We start from the raw sequence: 16,850 nt of genomic DNA, 5'->3' as shown, positions 1-16,850 counted from the left end.
TAACTAGCATTAATCCGAAGTAAAAATCTTATTTAAGGATCAATTGAAATTGAGACAAAGCGAAGCCTGAGACTACTTTTATCACATCGATTTTATTATAACTTTTACTTTCGTTAAATTTTCTAGATTTACAATTACTTTACTTTTTCAATTAAAAGCCTGCTATATCAAAAACTCCAAAGTTCATGTGATCGTCTCTTCTTCTCTCTTCTACGCTAATTTACTATTTCTTTTATTTGAGATTATTTGACAACAAAACAACGCTTGTCAAATTATTTGACAAGAAATCTTTTTTAAATTTCTAAAATAACAAAATAGTATATAAAATTATTTTTTAATTATAAATAATTATATAAATTATAACAATTCTAAAAAATCGATAAGAAACTCTTTTTTTAAAAAGTAAGTTTGATTATTTTTAATTAAAAAATAATGAGTACAGTATATAAATGATCTCTAGACTATATGACATTGTTTTATTGATTTTATCATATCTTAATCAATATATTAACATACAACTCAGAAGACCATTAATTTTTAATAAAAAAAGACGAGTTTAAAATATATGAATAATCATGTGACTATTTTATAACTTTTAATTGTAGGGACTTAACAAAATAACACTTTATAATTAGAAATAGTTTTACAATTTTAATGATCGAAATACTCAACAAACCAACTCAATTATGAAGCATTTGTATATTTTATCCAAATATAATTTGGTATATTTCTCTATATTATTTCAGGCATGTTAAGGTATTTAACATGAATAATAACATATCAACTCATTTATTAGTGTTACACCTAGGCTTGTTTATATCATTGTTTTGAAAATCGGACCGGATCGGTCGGTTCAACCGGGAATCGTTGCCTAGTCCGGTTCAAGATCGGTTGAACCGTTACTAGTGAACCGGTCAGAACCGCTGAACCGTTCAAACCGGACCGGCTGAAAACCGAAAAAAACCGAGGAAAATCGGAAAAAACCGTCAATTTTGTTTTTTTTTAAATTAAACCAAACGACGTCGTTTGTTAAACGAGCCAAGTCGAACTCGAGTATTGCTGAGCTCAACTCGAACTTGAAAAATTTAAAAGTAAGCTCAACTCGATTCAAACTCACGAGCTAAAAATTATGAAGTTTAACTCGAACTCGAAATATAATATTGAAACTTAAACTCGAAAAGGTTTGAACTCAAAAAAAATTTAGATGAAGCCTAAAATTCGAGCTTAATTGAAGTGAAAGAATAGTTCACTCAATGTTTACCAAAGGGCTCCATGATTTTGAATGCCAAATTACCTCTATTATTTATAGAAGTTAGTTGGGATGATCTTCTATGTTTCTTAGCCATATATGATTGTTTAAAAAAAAATTAAACCAAACAATATCATTTTGTTATGATTTTTTTAGCCCTAAATTTATTTTTTTAATTATAGTTATATAATTATATTTATTATTTAATATGTTTTACCTTAAATATTATGTTGTAGTTAATTTAAATCATTTTGTTTTACTTGATTTTATGGTTTTTAACTTATATATGTTATGACTTGCTTTAAATATGAATTGTGATATAAAAAATTATTTTTTATTAAATATTTTTGGTATTTTTATTTAATTTTTTAAATAATTATGACGTTGTCTGGTTCTTCAGACTAATCAGACTGATTCGATCGGTTAAACCAATGAACCGATAGCATGACCGGTTCGTTAACCGGTCCGATTCTGAAAACCATGGTTTATATTACAAATATACATCAGTTACAGCAAATCATAACACAGTTACTGGATAACGAAATTCTTTTGGAGAAATCCTTGTACTGATATCTTCGAGCACAAAACAGGAAGACGAAATTAAACAAAGAAATCCCAGCTATCAAGAAATAAAATTTATCTACTCTGCTTGTGTTTATGTCGTCCGTCAACCACCTGCTTCCATCCCTTCCCGTAACGTCTTCAACGACGGTGATGATCCAGCGGCTCGCGTAACTCGACAGTGAAAACGTCAAGTAAATCAGTGAGTTCCCAACGCTTCTCATATTCTCAGGGAACTCTTTGTTGTAAAACTCGATGAGTCCAATGATGCTGAATGTCTCCATGAAGCCGATAATTAAAAGCTGCGGAATCAGCCACATGACCGACATCGGAGAGACTCCGTCGGTCCCGCCATGGGAGATGGCCGAGTTTCTTCTCTCCGTTTCGATGAATCCCGAAACCAACATCGTTAGGATAGCGAAAAGATTTCCGATTCCGATTCGCTGGAAAACCGTGATCCCGCCTTCGAGTTTGGTGAGTTTCTTGAGGACGGGAACAACGACTCGGTCGTAAAGCGGCAGCCATGCGGAGATGACGATGAGTGTGATGACGCAGATTTAACCGGAAAGGATTTTGAAGAAGGAACCGAATCGGAGGTCCATTTTTAGGGCTTGGGATACCGTGAATGTTCCCGGTTGATTCATGGCGAGGAAGCTAGGATGCTGGTTATGAATATTGGCAAGATGTTTATAAGGCATTTGACATCTTCGACTTGTTGGATTGTGCAGGGCAGCCATGGATTCACACATGAACCATCTGAGTTTACTTCATCACCAATCACTAGAGCCGCTTTGTTTAAGCAGCTGAGATTAACGCATATTTTAGTATAACTGTAGGAGTAAAAATAGATAATTGAGATTAATCGTTAAAAAATATATTACCTGTACTGTATAGGTAGATGGGGTTCTCTAGCTCTAAGCAAGCTTCTCCTCAACGAAGGGTCATTGTAAAATCAGCCATCGACTCCATCATTCAGAAGATGAAGTCTGCATTTTTTGTTTGCAGCGACTAACACTTGAGCGATACCGGTGAAAACACTGCCTTCGATTTTTATATGTACAAAAAATCTCGCTTCGATGAAGAACAAAATAATGGCAACCACTGAGCAAAGTGTTGGGATCCCAAACCCTAATGCCCAACTAATATCATATTGGATATAAACCACAGTAGTTTGTCCGATCATCAAGACGACCATTTGAGTGGTGTAGTATAAATTGAAGAAATTCTTGTTTTTTTTTCTCCCTTCTTCCGTCATCAAATCAAATTGATCGAGAGCGAAAGGAACACATCAAGGTTTGACTCCTCCATTTTCGATGGATAACCAAAATGTTCCGACAATCAAAACACCGAGTTGGGCATTGTTGTAGGGTATGCATTGACCGAGTTGTAGTTCCTCGTTAGCACACGACGGAGGATGCAGAGGTGGAAATAAAGCCATCAACATCATGATTATCATTCCCTACCTATCAGTGGTTGAAATCACATGTTTTGATTATGTTCAGAGAGTATATTTGAATTTTGTTAAACATGAATGACATTACGAGGATACATATATATACCATGATAATTGACAAGGATTCGAGAACAATGATCCAAAATTTACATATGCACCGATGACCGTGGCCAAATTTGACGCACCGGACCAGCCATTAAGGATGGTAGCTGCCAGAACCTGGTTCATGTGATACTCCCTTTGCATGTACATCATAAAATTCGCCATCAATCCGTATGATGCCAGTCTCCCACACGTTTCATTTGCTGCATTAAAGAAAATAACATAAAATTTTATATCCGTCCCTATATATTTATTTGAATCGAAACGGTAAAATAACGATTACAACATCCCCTAATACGAAAGAAACAGCTCTCATAATGAGCCTATATATTCACTTAATGTTAACGTCTCAAAAAAAAAAAGTGAAACTAACATATTAGAACTGTATCACATCCAAATATATTACATATTAGAAAAATGAAGTTAAATTTTATTATTTGATGAGTCACTAGATTTCTTAAACAAAGTTAAGGGTTCGGACTTTGTCATTTACGTATGAAGCAAATTGAGTTGAGAGGATCGCTCTCATAATGAGCATTTACAATTAATAGTTACTTGTGGTGTGTGTAAGCCCTCAGCCAGATTGAGACATGCTGAAACCTGGAATTAACAAAATTTTGATTACAAACAAAATCATTAATCAAATCAATCAACTTGAGCAACTCATATACAATTATTTCATTAAGAGAAATAATCCTTGTTTAAGTACAACTTTGTGTCGAATCGAATGTACAAATTTGTGGGTGTTTTGGTGGATCTTCTTGGTTGGGCTTCGATATCTATTATTGTTGTTCAGATTTTTGTTGCAATCTCTTTTGTGGGATGTTAGGTTAGGTTATGTCTAAAGCCACTCAATTATAAATTTAGGATTTATAATCGTATCATTTAATTAAAATATTATTATAAATAAATTCTAAATATTAAATGAAATAATGATATGACATAATTTAACGATTTTAATTCTTAAAGTTTATACATTTTTTAATTTAGTCTTAATCTAAAACAATTCAATAAATTCAATGTTAAAAAGAAGTGATATTATTCTTTGAGGTCCCGAGTTACAGCACCAGGACTGTCAAATAATTGAGATATATCTTTAAACATATATTGTCTTGTGTTTGTCCCAAATTAATAAAAAGAATATCATCGTTTTATTGTAAAAAAAATCATTATTTTAATTTTTGTTCTCCTAAATTGTTTGTTCTTCTCTAAAAAAACATTATATTATTTTCTATTAAATTCTTTGTATAATAACAATTTAAAAATAGTTTATTGTTCTTGTATGATAAAATATAATTACCTAATTACTGCTTTGATCTAATGGATTTATTCGATAAATTCTCTTGATTTGAAAATATCATAAAAATATTAAATTGATGATTTTTTTTTAAATATGAAAGATTACATTTATTGAATTATTTTAAATTAAGATAAAATGGAGAATATATAATTTTGAGAATTAAAAATATTATCATATAAGATTAAATTAGACGTAGTTTCAATTTTAATGATGAAATGATTTATTTTTAACACTATTTAATTTTAATTAAGTAATTTATTTGTAATTTTTTAGAAAGAAAAAAGTGACAAATTTTTTGACCTATTTGCTAATTAATTAAAACAGAAACAGATAATACCTGAACTCTTCTTCCTTATCCATAGCCTAATGAGGAACACGACGACTCTACACCCAAAACCTGACTCGATGTCTCATAGTTAGCTTTGATTAGATCACCACCAAGAACTCTCCTCGACACGGTCAAGTCCCATGATTTCATTGCCAAATAATAACAAGGCTCAAACGTTGTCAACCCTTTATGCACATAACTGTACTTCAACTTGCAGTTAACCGATCCGAGCTCATGGCTTGTGGGTAACTTGTTGGATCTATCGAAATCAAGCTCTCATCGAGTATTGTCCGACTGTTGTTCCTCGTGTGGGTGTACGTCCAATTCACATGTTTTCCCTTCACCTTAAACGTGTTCGTGAACTGAAACCTAACATCCTGGGTTCGAAAATGAAGACTGAAAAAGAAAACTGAGCCAAATTAAGCAACTGCCGTTTTGGGAAACGCTTGCAATGCATAGTCTAAGTTATCACCTTTTTAGTGGTGTCGAAGTCCACGATGAAAGAACCGGGTTTCAAGACGGAGATTAACAAGTCGTCAATGTTTAGTGTCAAGCCGTCGGTGAAATTAGTGTCTGAAAATGAAGCTCGGAGCTTAAGGTCACCTGGATTGGCTGCTAGAGTTGCAGACAAGCCTCTCTTGTTGCCGTTGGCTCTTCCAGTGAAGGACACTGCAGCATTCATCATCTTACCCTCTTTTGCTTTTTTGTTTTAGTGATATTTGGTTCCCATCTGCTTTCCAGGCGACACTAGGGAAGGCAGTGGAGATTCTTATATTTGTAATTTTTTTTATCATTTTCCTTTTATGAATTTAGATGTTTCAAATATTCTAATTATTATTCATATAGATTTTTCAGATATTTGAATCCACTTTCCTTTTATTGATAATAGATTCAAATACCTACTCAATGACCCCTATAAAATCGTGAAAAATCAACAATCGATTGATTACGAATCAACGTTTTATACCTCACAAACACTAGGATGAAAATAACGATCCAATGCGATTCGGACAATTGATCGACCGTTGATAGGTCACAATTTCATGAGGGGTTTTGATCGTTGAGGAGAGGGAATGTAGGGTTTAACTTTGTCAACGGCAAAAGGCAACGATCGACGTGAATTTAAGAGTTGAAATGAAAGATTTCAAAGTTTTGTGTTTATTTCAACATTTGTGTTTTCTTTTTTAAAATATATATAATATAATTTTAATTTTAAAATTTTAAATGTTATTTAAAAATTACCAAGTTGTAACATGTGCTACTTAATAACCAAACTTAACAGTCTATTACGGCCTGACCTAATTTGAATTACAGAATGAAACGTTAGACACCAAACTGGAACGAAATAAACGTTAGGCACTAAACTAGAACCAAAGACATAGGTTAAGCACCTTTTGTATATTTAAGCCCTATAAGCAATGCTCAATATAAAGAAAATGAAAAACACTGCATTCCTAAGTACTAGAGGTACTTCATTAGAAGGCCATAAACCAAAACAACACCATTCCTTCAAATCATTTCCCTAACTTCAACACATAAACCATCTATCCCCTAAAGACATTAGATTCTAGATATTATATTGAAAACGAAGCTAACCATATCAACTTGAACTATTGTTACAAATTAGACGGATCCCAAGAGAACTAAAGTCTTGCATTAGATTTGTCAACAAAAAAAAAAGTCTTGCATTAGAGTATATCATCATATGCAACAACTTCTCTACCTTTAAATGGCAATTCTAACATTGAAGAACCATCAACAGTTGTTCTTGGGTTGACTACAGTTGATGCAAGCTTATTAATTCTCCCACGCCTGCTCAAAGGCACCTCAGGCCGCAAAAGCTTTGATGAAGATTCCGGCCCTTTACCACTATTAGCATCAACCCCTACTCCGTCTCTCCATTGAGCTAAAGGATCGGTTACCCACAAAACTTGAACCTGCAAGCAAAATCATAATTCCGAATTTCAAGCCTCTTGATGTTGAGCGTCAACTGCAATGCTGTAAATACCAACTTCAGTTCCATATTAAAGGGTGAAATTTTCAATTTAATTAACTCTCTTAGTTTCAATTCAACCTTATTACCTTAAAGCTCTAAATTTTAACTTTAGAATTACAGGGTCATTTAGTTTCGACTCAACCTCATGAACTCTATGATCTAACTTCCATTCTTCAGTAGAGATCAAATTATTCAAATTAATCGAATCTTTAAGTTTCAATTCAACCTTACACTCTAAATCGTACCTTCATTTCTTCATTAAAAGGTAAAATTTTCAATTTAATCAGTTCTTTAAGTTTCAGTTCAACCTAAAAGATCTAAATTCTAACTTCAGTTCCTCTTCAAGGGGTAAAATTATGCATTAAATTGACACTTTTAGTTTGAATTAAACCATAAAGCTCTAAATTCTAACTTCAGTTCTTCGTTAACAGGTAAATTTCAATTTAGTATAGTTTCAAATTCAACATTAAAAATTTCAACATAATTAACTTCATTTCCTCGTTAAAGAATTTTGAATTTCACTCTTTTAGTTTCAACTCGACCATAAAGCTCTGAACTGTAACTTCAGTTTCCCAGTAAAGGGGAAAATTTCAACATAATTAATTCTTTTAGTTTCAATTAAACCTTAAAGCTGTAAATTCTAACTTCAGTTCCTCATTATAAAGTAAAATTCCAATTTAATTAACTCTTTTTGTTGAACTTCAACCTTAAAGCTGTAAATTCTAACATCATTCCCTCATTAAAGGGAATTCTTTTTTCAATATTAATTGACTCTTTAAGCTTCGGTTTCACCTTAAAGCTCTAATTTTTTTTAACTACAGCTCCTCATTAAAGGGCTGAGTTTTCACGTTAATTGACTCTTTCAGCTTCAACTCCACCTTAAAGCTCTAAACCCTAGCTTACTTTCCCGTTAAAGGGAAAGATTTTCAATTTAATTGACTTTTTTTAGTTTCCACTCTATCCAACTTAGTTTCATTTAGCCAAATTAGGCTCCAAATAAAGCACCAATTCAATTACCAAAAAGTGCAAGCAAATTCCAACCTCTTGTTTTTCTCCTTCTACTTCTCATACTTTCAAGGCATCCAAACAAGAAATTGAGAAAAAAATAAACACATTAAATACATAATTACCCTTTTGGAATCAACCGTAATACCGAAAGAGGAATCAAGGGAAGCGGCAATGGCAGACTCGGCGGATTCCTTAGAGCGATATAGTATGTAACCGACAGCATCGCCATTGATGCGGATGCGGGAGATTGAGCCGTAGATCTCAAACCTCGACTTCAAATCGAGCACGGAACAATTTGGGGGAAGACCCATGACGACAACAGCCGGTGGCGGCTTAGGCTTGGCGACTGGCTTGCAATCATTCTCGGATAGCGGCCGCGGGTGAGGTGTCAGAGGACGACGCCGTTTAGAGATGGAAGCGGCGGGGTGGCGGGAGAAGTAGGGTTTGTCTCTTTTACGACTCATGATTTTAGAGTATATTTGAAGGGGAAAACAATATTGTTCCTCGAGATTTTCTAAGGTCGGAAGAAAAAGGAAAATAAATGGGGATAAACAATTGAGATTTGAGAGTGACGGAGACAATGTAGCTACAGTTCGCGGGTTTTGTTTTTATCGTTATGCATTTGGAGCCGCAACGACACCGTTTGCGGGATTTGATTCGTATAGAAGAAACAAATAATTTTAAAAAAAAATCACCCATAAAGTGCTATGCGGAAGTTACAATTTTGCTGGTTAATTTTCAAATTCTCTTCCTTCATGGCAGTCGACTACCACCTGTCATTTTTCCATTTTTTTTATCGTTTGTACAATAATAATTTCTCGTTACCCTTTCTTTTATAAATGATATCATAATTATTGGTGTTTTTAGACTCTCCTGATGTCAATTTATTTATTCGTTTGTATAAAACGGTTCGTTTATGTACGTCGCAGTTGGTTATGGTTTATATGTGTCGGATGTGATTTTTGTTAAGAGGAGATCGCTTTTTCTGTTAGCTATTTTGGTTATTCTTCAAATTTCTCTCATCTTTGTTTGATGCTCGAAGCTGTTGGAGTTTAGTTTATATACGTTGTTGCTTCACTTGGTAATGATTTTGTTTATCATGTTATCTCTAAGTGATCATTGTTATATTTTATTTTCGATAGTCACGACTGTATTTATTAAGTATGTACTTGACAAGACGTTTATTGATGCGACTTTTGATAAATGAAATATCCTAATTATTTTCAAAAGAACATTAGAAATGGCAAATCCAAATATAGGTCACTCTATTATTAGTACGTTTACAATTGAGTCATTGTATTCCAAAAAAATCATAAGTGAATCACTCAATTAAGCTATTGTAACAATAAAGTTATTGTGTTGTTAAATCTCAAACAGATAGTTTTTTTGGATAAATTTATATTTTGGTGGCTTAATTTATGATTGTATGTCAACTTTTACAGTTTTTTTTTTAATTTCTTATAGAGTTGTGTAAGATCAATTTTTCATTAACTGGTGTTTTTTCTTAAAAAAAGTTCTTTGATCTTTTTTAGTAGTTTAGGGTGTTTACAATGTAGTACATGTCCAAAATCTATCTTAGTAATTGATATCACACACACACAAACACAATTGCTTCAACCCAAGACCTTTAGGAAGAACAACATTCTTTTTAACTATTGAGATCACTTAAACATAAGATAATAAAGAATTAATCTTGCATCATTATTTAAGAAATTAAAAAATCCTGAAATTACTTACTCATAGAAAAATATGAGTGATTAAATTGTAAATAAAAAGTTAATTTCTATATGAGATTTAATTGCATGGTGACTTGATTGTTATAATTGATTATCTAAGTGACTTAATTATGAATACTAAAAATAAGATGACCGAATCATTAAACTTCTAATAATAGAGTGGCATATTATGCAATTTAAACTCGAAAAAGTTGCAACGTTTTTGTTGATGACGAAAAGCGAAGTTCCAAATTCCAACAGCAGTTTCCTATTCCTTATTGGATGCAACTGAGGTTTTTCCCCAATACCGAGGGTGCCAAAATTCAAGTTGGAAAGTGATTGTTGCATTTGTATGATGTACAACAACTCGAAACGATTAATTTTTTCAAATTTTAAGTGAGACGTAATCTTGGTCGACGTGACGAATTCCGTTAAATAATTAAAATAATAATCTACATGAGGCTCATTTAATTGAGGCCATTAAAATAATATATTCAATCGAACTTATCTTTTCTAGGTGATGAGATACCTTAATACTATAGTATTTGTCATAGGTTATAAAATAAAGTCTAAAGTACCTTATTAGACAAAATAATTTTGGTTCCCTCGGTATTGGGTCAATAAAACCTGCAATTGCAGCATACATTCTTGGGTTAGGTTTATTTTATTTGATTATTGATAAGGATTTGCTCATAATTCAGTGGGCCAAAACAAGATATTATGGCCCAACAAAGTGTTTAAAGTTTAGATAACCCTTCCCAGTCGCTATGATTAGGGATGATATTTGAGCTGAACTTGATAGATTTGATTATGAGTTTTTTTTTTCTTTTTTAAAAATAGGCTCAAAATAAAGCTATTAGATTTTTTGAAAGATGATGTCAAATTAAATCATGTTGGGGTTTATGATAAAAAAATTCAACTCGACTTATTATAATAATATGATTATCTCTTTAATATTTATTGATAATTATAATAATACGTCATTTTTATATATTTTTAATTAAATATTTATTTTATTTAATAAAAATTATATATATTTATGTTGGATCGGTCGAATACGAATACGAGTTTTTGACATCAAAAATTGAATTAAAATTTTAAATCACATAAAATATCTCTAAATTTGAACCGGATCAAATCATAAATAGAAAGATAAAATATTTAAATGAGCTCCGGTAGACTAAAACATAACTTATGAAACATTCTCTTGGCTCAGGAAGTTGTTCACAAAATAAAACGATGCAATGGAAAAAACGGCCTCGTCGCCATAAAAATTGATCATGAGAAAGCTTACGACAGATTTCGTTGGGACTTTTCGGAGGACACCCTTATCCAATTTGGTTTTCCACAAAGTTGGATTGATCTTCTGCTCTCTTGTGTTCATAGCTTTAAATTCTAGGTGCTTCGGAACGGTGAAAAAAGGAGTATTTCAGACCTTCCCGAGGCTTACGTCAAGGCGATCCCATCTCGCCTTACCTATTTGATCTCTGCATGGAGAGGCTTGGTCATCTGATCCAAAAAGCAGTTGATAATGGCACGTGGAAACCTATAAAATCGGCGAAGATTGCCTCCAGATCTCGCACTTGTTCTTCGCTGATGACCTGTTCTTATTTGGAAGGGCTAGCGAGAAACAGGCAACCGTGTTCAAAGATGTCCTTAATCTTTTCTGTTCAACATCCGGTGCAAAGGTCAGCTATGAAAAATCTAAATTTTATTTATCATCTTCTGCCATTTCGAGGACTAGCCGACAATTTGGGCGGATTATTAACATGAACTCTTCATCGGACTTAGGCAAATACCTTGGGTGCCTCTAATTCACGGCCGTGTCTCGAAATTGACGTATAGAGAGCTTGTTGACAAAGTGAAGCTTCGATTGAGCAACTGGAAAGCTAAAGTTATTTCCGCTATGGGCATATCTGTTCTCGTCAGCTCGGTCACCTCTGTAGTACCGACTTACACCATGATGACTTCACGGCTGCCTATTGTGAACGAGATTAATAGATTGAATGGAAGGTTCTTGTGGGGGAGGGAATGAAGAGAAACGTGTTCCCATTTGGTTGGGGTGAAGTTTGTAGACCTAAACGATATGGTGGGTTAGGCCTACGCGCAATGAGTAAACATAATGTTGTTCTTCTTCAAAAAAACAGTGTAGCGTTTCCTTAATCAACCCGATTGTCTTGGATGAAAGCTTTCAAAGCTATTGATGGAGTGCAAGGTGATTCCATTCAATTTGTAAATAACTCTCCCACTTGTGCTTGATCGTGGTCTCATACTTGGCGTAGCCTAAGGTTTGGTCTCCAAGGGCTTGCGTGTGGCCATTTGCATCGTATTGGGAACGGGACTGAGACGTTGTTTAGTCAAGACAACTGGCTTGGTCATCCTCTTGTGCTCAACCCAGCAATTCGTGCCGAGTTCATCGTTGATTCGAGAAAAGTAAGTGAGTTTATAACATCGAGTATGGAGTGGGATTCAAACAAAGTTTTTGCCATGCTCCCCATGGAAATTGCTTCTCAGATTATCGGCTACCCCCTCCCTAAATTATCTTCCATGAAAGATGGCTATGTCTGGAAGTACATGGCCAATGGCCAGTTCTCTACACGGTCGGCTTATCTCTCCCTTATTGTTGAAAATTATGGTGACTTGGGTTTAAAATTTTCCTGGATTTGGGACCTTTCTATCATTCCTAAATGGAAATATTTTATTTGGTTGGCGTGGAGGGACATACTGCTCACAAATGTTAGGCGAGCGTCTGGGGTCTCTCAAGTTTGGCTGGTTGCACTGCTTGTGGATGCCATTCGGAGACTTTAAGCCGTATATTGCATGATTGTCATATAGCTCGTAAAGCTTGGACTCGTTGTATTGATGGCTCGAGATGGGGCAGTTTCGTCACCATGGATATGCATAACTGGATCTTCGAGAACCTCGACATGTCCAAACACCTACAAGCTGAAATCAATCAGTTCGCCTGTATAATTTGAGACTTTGGCTTCAACGATGTAAAAGAGTTTTTGTTGACGAAAACGGGTAAAGAAAACGAAAGAACACGAGAATTTTACGAGGTTCGGCAATGTGCTTACGTCCTCGGTGCCTAGGCGGCGCTAGAAGTTTTATTCAATGATCTTTTAGGTCTAGGTTACATCTCTATTTATAATAGAAAACCCTGGTACATAATTACAAAATCAACCCTGTACCGTACCGCGGGGGCTGCGCCCCAACCCACATAATTCGTAACCCCACAACGAGACTTTTTATGAGCCATACATAACAAATCTCCACCTTGGCGAATATCCTGCCCCTTGGAAACTTCAATGTGGGTTGGGTTACCTTGCTTCTTTAACAACTCAAAACATTCAACAAGTCCAAGCAATGCTTGAACTTGTCTGTCGTAACTGGCTTGGTGAACATATCAGCGGCATTCTCATCAGTATGTACCTTCTGAAACAAAACCTCTCCAGATGCAACCAACTCTCTGATCTTGTGGAACCTTACATCAATATGTTTAGTTCTAGCACGATACACCTGATTCTTAGCCAAGTGAATAGCACTTTGATTATCACAAAGCAACTGAACTCCACCTTGTTGAACACCCAACTCCTTCACTAAACCAGTAAGCCATAAAGCTTCTTTTGCAGCTTCAGCCGCTGCCATGTATTCAGCTTCAGTTGTAGATAGTGCCACGACAGATTGAACAGTAGACTTCCAGCAAATAGGCCCTCCACCAAGAGTAAACACATACCCTGTCGTAGATCTTCTATTATCCAAGTCACCTGCATAATCTGAATCCACATATCCTACAACCAAAGGATTATCCCGCTGACTCCCAAAAACAATTCCATGTCCCACAGTACCCTTTAAGTACCGAAAGATCCACTTGACTGCATCCCAATGTTGCTTACCAGGTTTAGACATGTACTTACAAACTTGACTAACAGCATGAGCTAAATCAGGACGAGTACATACCATCGCATACATCAAGCAGCCAACAGCATTAGAATACGGAACCTTTGCCATATTTTCAGCTTCCTTATCTGTCTTAGGGCACTGTTCTGATGAGAGCTTAAAGTGATTCGCCAATGGAGTGCTAACTGGTTTCGCGCTGCTCATCGCAAACCTTTCTAGCATTTTCTCAACATAACCCCGTTGAGATAGCCGCAGTTTCCTTGAGTCTCTGTCCCTGCAAATTTCCATTCCAAGAATTTTCTTTGCAGCACCTAAATCTTTCATATCAAATTCCTGACTCAATAAAGTTTTCAAACCGATAACATCATCCATGTTCTTCGCAGCAATCAACATATCATCAACATACAGTAATAGAAAAATAAAAGAACCATCATCAAGGCTCTTAACATAGACACAACAATCATACTCACATCGGTTGTAGCCAATCTTGATCATATAGGAGTCAAACCGTTTATACCACTGTCTCGGAGACTGTTTTAACCCGTACAAAGATTTCTTCAATCTGCAAACTAAATGCTCGTTTCCAGGTTGAGTGAAACCTTCAGGTTGCCGCATGTAGATCTGCTCCTCTAAATCACCATGCAAAAAAGCAGTTTTAACATCCATCTGCTCTAAATGCAAATCCCAACTAGCCACCAATGCAAGTACTGCTCGGATTGAAGTGTGCCTGACCACAGGAGAAAAGATTTCATCATAATCAACTCCTTTCTGCTGTGAAAAACCCTTCGCTACCAAACGAGCCTTGAACTTCTCCCCCTCTTTTTCTGTTACTGTTGGTTTCTTCTTATACAACCATTTGCAACCAATCGGCTTCTTACCCTCAGGAAGGGGAACTAACTCCCATGTGCGATTGTGATTCAAAGACTCCATCTCCTCAACCATGGCTGCCATCCACTTGTCGTTTTCCTGACTAGTAACGGCATCATGAAAAGTAACTGGATCATCACTGCTAACAGTAAGTGCAAAAGATACCAAGTCTTCAAAACCCAATCTGTTCGGAGGCTTTATATTCGTCCGTCTCACCCTGTCTCTGGCGAGACTATAATCCTGCAAATCATCCGTAGTGGAACCACCAGAAGTCGGTTGAGAAGTTTCTGGTTTCTCAACTGGAAACTGCTCGAAATCTACCACTGTCGTGTCTTGCTTCTGCTGCAACATAGACTGTTCATCAAAAACGACATCTCTACTAATCACAACTTTCTTCGCAACTGGATCCCAGAACTTGAATCCTTTGACACCTTTCTTGTAATCCAGAAAAATGCACTCCTTCGATTTTGCATCAAGTTTGGATCTCTCATCAGCAGGTACATGCACATAAGCAGGACAACCAAAAATCCGTAAGTTATCAAAACTAACATCATGACCAGTCCATACCTCTTCTGCAACTTTCCCAGCCAGCGATGCCCTTGGCGATCTGTTGATAAGGTAACACGCCATGTTAACAGCCTCAGCCCAGAAGTGTTTGGGAAGCCCCGCATTCAACCGCAAACATCTGGCTCTTTCATTCAACGACCTGTTCATTCGTTCCGCAACACCATTCTGTTGTGGTGTCTTGCGCACTGTAAAATGCCTCTGAATCCCATGCTCCTTACAGAATTGTAGGAACCGTGAATCTGTGTACTCCGTACCATTATCAGACCGCAAACACTTGATTTTTCGTCCTGTTTGGTTTTCTACCTCAGCTTTCCACAGCTTGAACTTCTCAAAAACTTCAGATTTGTGTTTCAAAAAATACACCCAAACTTTCCGTGAAAAATCATCAATAAAAGTAACATAGTACCTAGATCCACCCAAAGACGATGTCGTGGAAGGCCCCCATACATCAGAATGCACATAATCAAGAATCCCTTGAGTTGTGTGCTTCGCAGTCTTGAAACGGACTTTAGTCTGTTTACCAAGAACACAATACTTGCAAAAATCGAGCTTACAGCTTTTGACACCATGCAACAAGTTTCTCTTGTGTAATCCTGTCATACCACGTTCACTAAGATGAGCAAGGCGCATATGCCACAATTTTGTCGTATCATCACAGGACTCAACAGAGTGAACTCCACCTGCAACGGTACTCCCTAACAATCTGTAGATATTCCCTGCAGTCATCTTTCCTTTCATCACAGTCAATGCTCCTTTAACAATACGAATGGTTTCCCTATCCTCGTCAGCCTTAGGGATAAAACCATTCTTGTGCAAAGTGCCCAAGGAAATCAAATTCTTCTTCAAGTCTGGGATATGTCGAACACCACTCAACGTCCGAACGGAGCCATCGTGCATCTTAATTATGACATCACCAATACCAACAATATTGCAACATCGATCATCACCCAAATAAACCGAACCAGAATTAACCGGCCTGTATGTCGAAAACCATTCCCTATTTGGCGTGATGTGATAAGAACATCCAGAATCAAGAATCCAAGCATCCGTCAATTGTGTCGTTGAAATAGAAAGCATATCACCCTCACTGCAATCAGAAGTATCATCCTCGACCACGTTCACAGACTTGGATGAGCCATCACGCTTCTCATCGGTCTGCTTTTTCAACTTCGGACAGTCTCGCTTCATATGTCCCGCCTCCTTGCACTTGTAACAGTGAATCGTCTTCTTATCCCTGGATTTGGATCTGGAATTCCGCTTCCCGGACCCTGCCTTCTCTGGCTTCCGTCCACGATCTCGATTACCCTTGACATATAAGCTATCGGCTTGAGAGCTTTCCCCTGCATTCTGTTTCCGCTGGTTGTGAGCCAACAAGGCTGCAGTAATCTCCTCAACGTTGATAGTCACTTTCCCATATGTAAGAGTAGTCACCATGTGTTCGTAAGAGGAAGGCAACGAACACAACAGAATCATCGCTCTGTCTTCATCCTCAATTTTCACATCAAGCCGAGCCAGATCAGAAACGATTTGATTGAAGACATTCACGTGTTGCGCCAAATCGTGATCGTCCTGCATCTTCAGCCCATACAGCCGCTTCTTCAGATACAGTTTTGTCGTTAAGGATTTGGACATAAACTGACTTTCCAACTTCCTCCAAATTTCGTCTGGAGACGATAGATGCATGACGTGATACATGACCTCGTCCGCCAAGCATAATCGTATGGTTCCTGCCGCTCGCTGCTGCAATTCTTCCCAATCTTCCTCATCCATCGACGCCGGCTTTGTAGGTCGCAAAGCCTTCAAG

At 36.3% G+C, this 16,850-nt stretch overlaps 1 protein-coding gene and 1 pseudogene across 1 annotated transcript; both read right to left on the bottom strand.

Moving 5' to 3' along the window:
* Positions 1-1,752: 1,752 nt before the first annotated feature.
* Positions 1,753-5,705, bottom strand: LOC120143243 (annotated as a pseudogene).
* A 707-nt stretch (positions 5,706-6,412) lies between these two features.
* LOC120143308 (uncharacterized protein At1g27050-like) lies at positions 6,413-8,560 on the bottom strand. Its single transcript, XM_039157664.1, has 3 exons — positions 8,120-8,560; positions 6,674-6,930; positions 6,413-6,641 (listed from the first exon to the last, which is right to left on the bottom strand). Exons 1-2 carry the CDS (start codon positions 8,459-8,461, stop codon positions 6,682-6,684), a joined length of 591 nt encoding a protein of 196 aa, XP_039013595.1. The 5' UTR covers positions 8,462-8,560; the 3' UTR covers positions 6,413-6,641; positions 6,674-6,681.
* Between the last annotated feature and the right edge of the window lie 8,290 nt (positions 8,561-16,850).

The sequence above is a fragment of the Hibiscus syriacus genome, unplaced genomic scaffold (genome assembly GCF_006381635.1).
Source record: "Hibiscus syriacus cultivar Baekdansim isolate YM2019G1 unplaced genomic scaffold, ASM638163v2 tig00110840_pilon, whole genome shotgun sequence".
NCBI classification, from domain to species: domain Eukaryota; kingdom Viridiplantae; phylum Streptophyta; class Magnoliopsida; order Malvales; family Malvaceae; genus Hibiscus; species Hibiscus syriacus.
The sequence above is the reverse complement of the archived record's forward strand: the minus strand, read 5'-3'. Positions and strand labels throughout refer to the sequence as shown.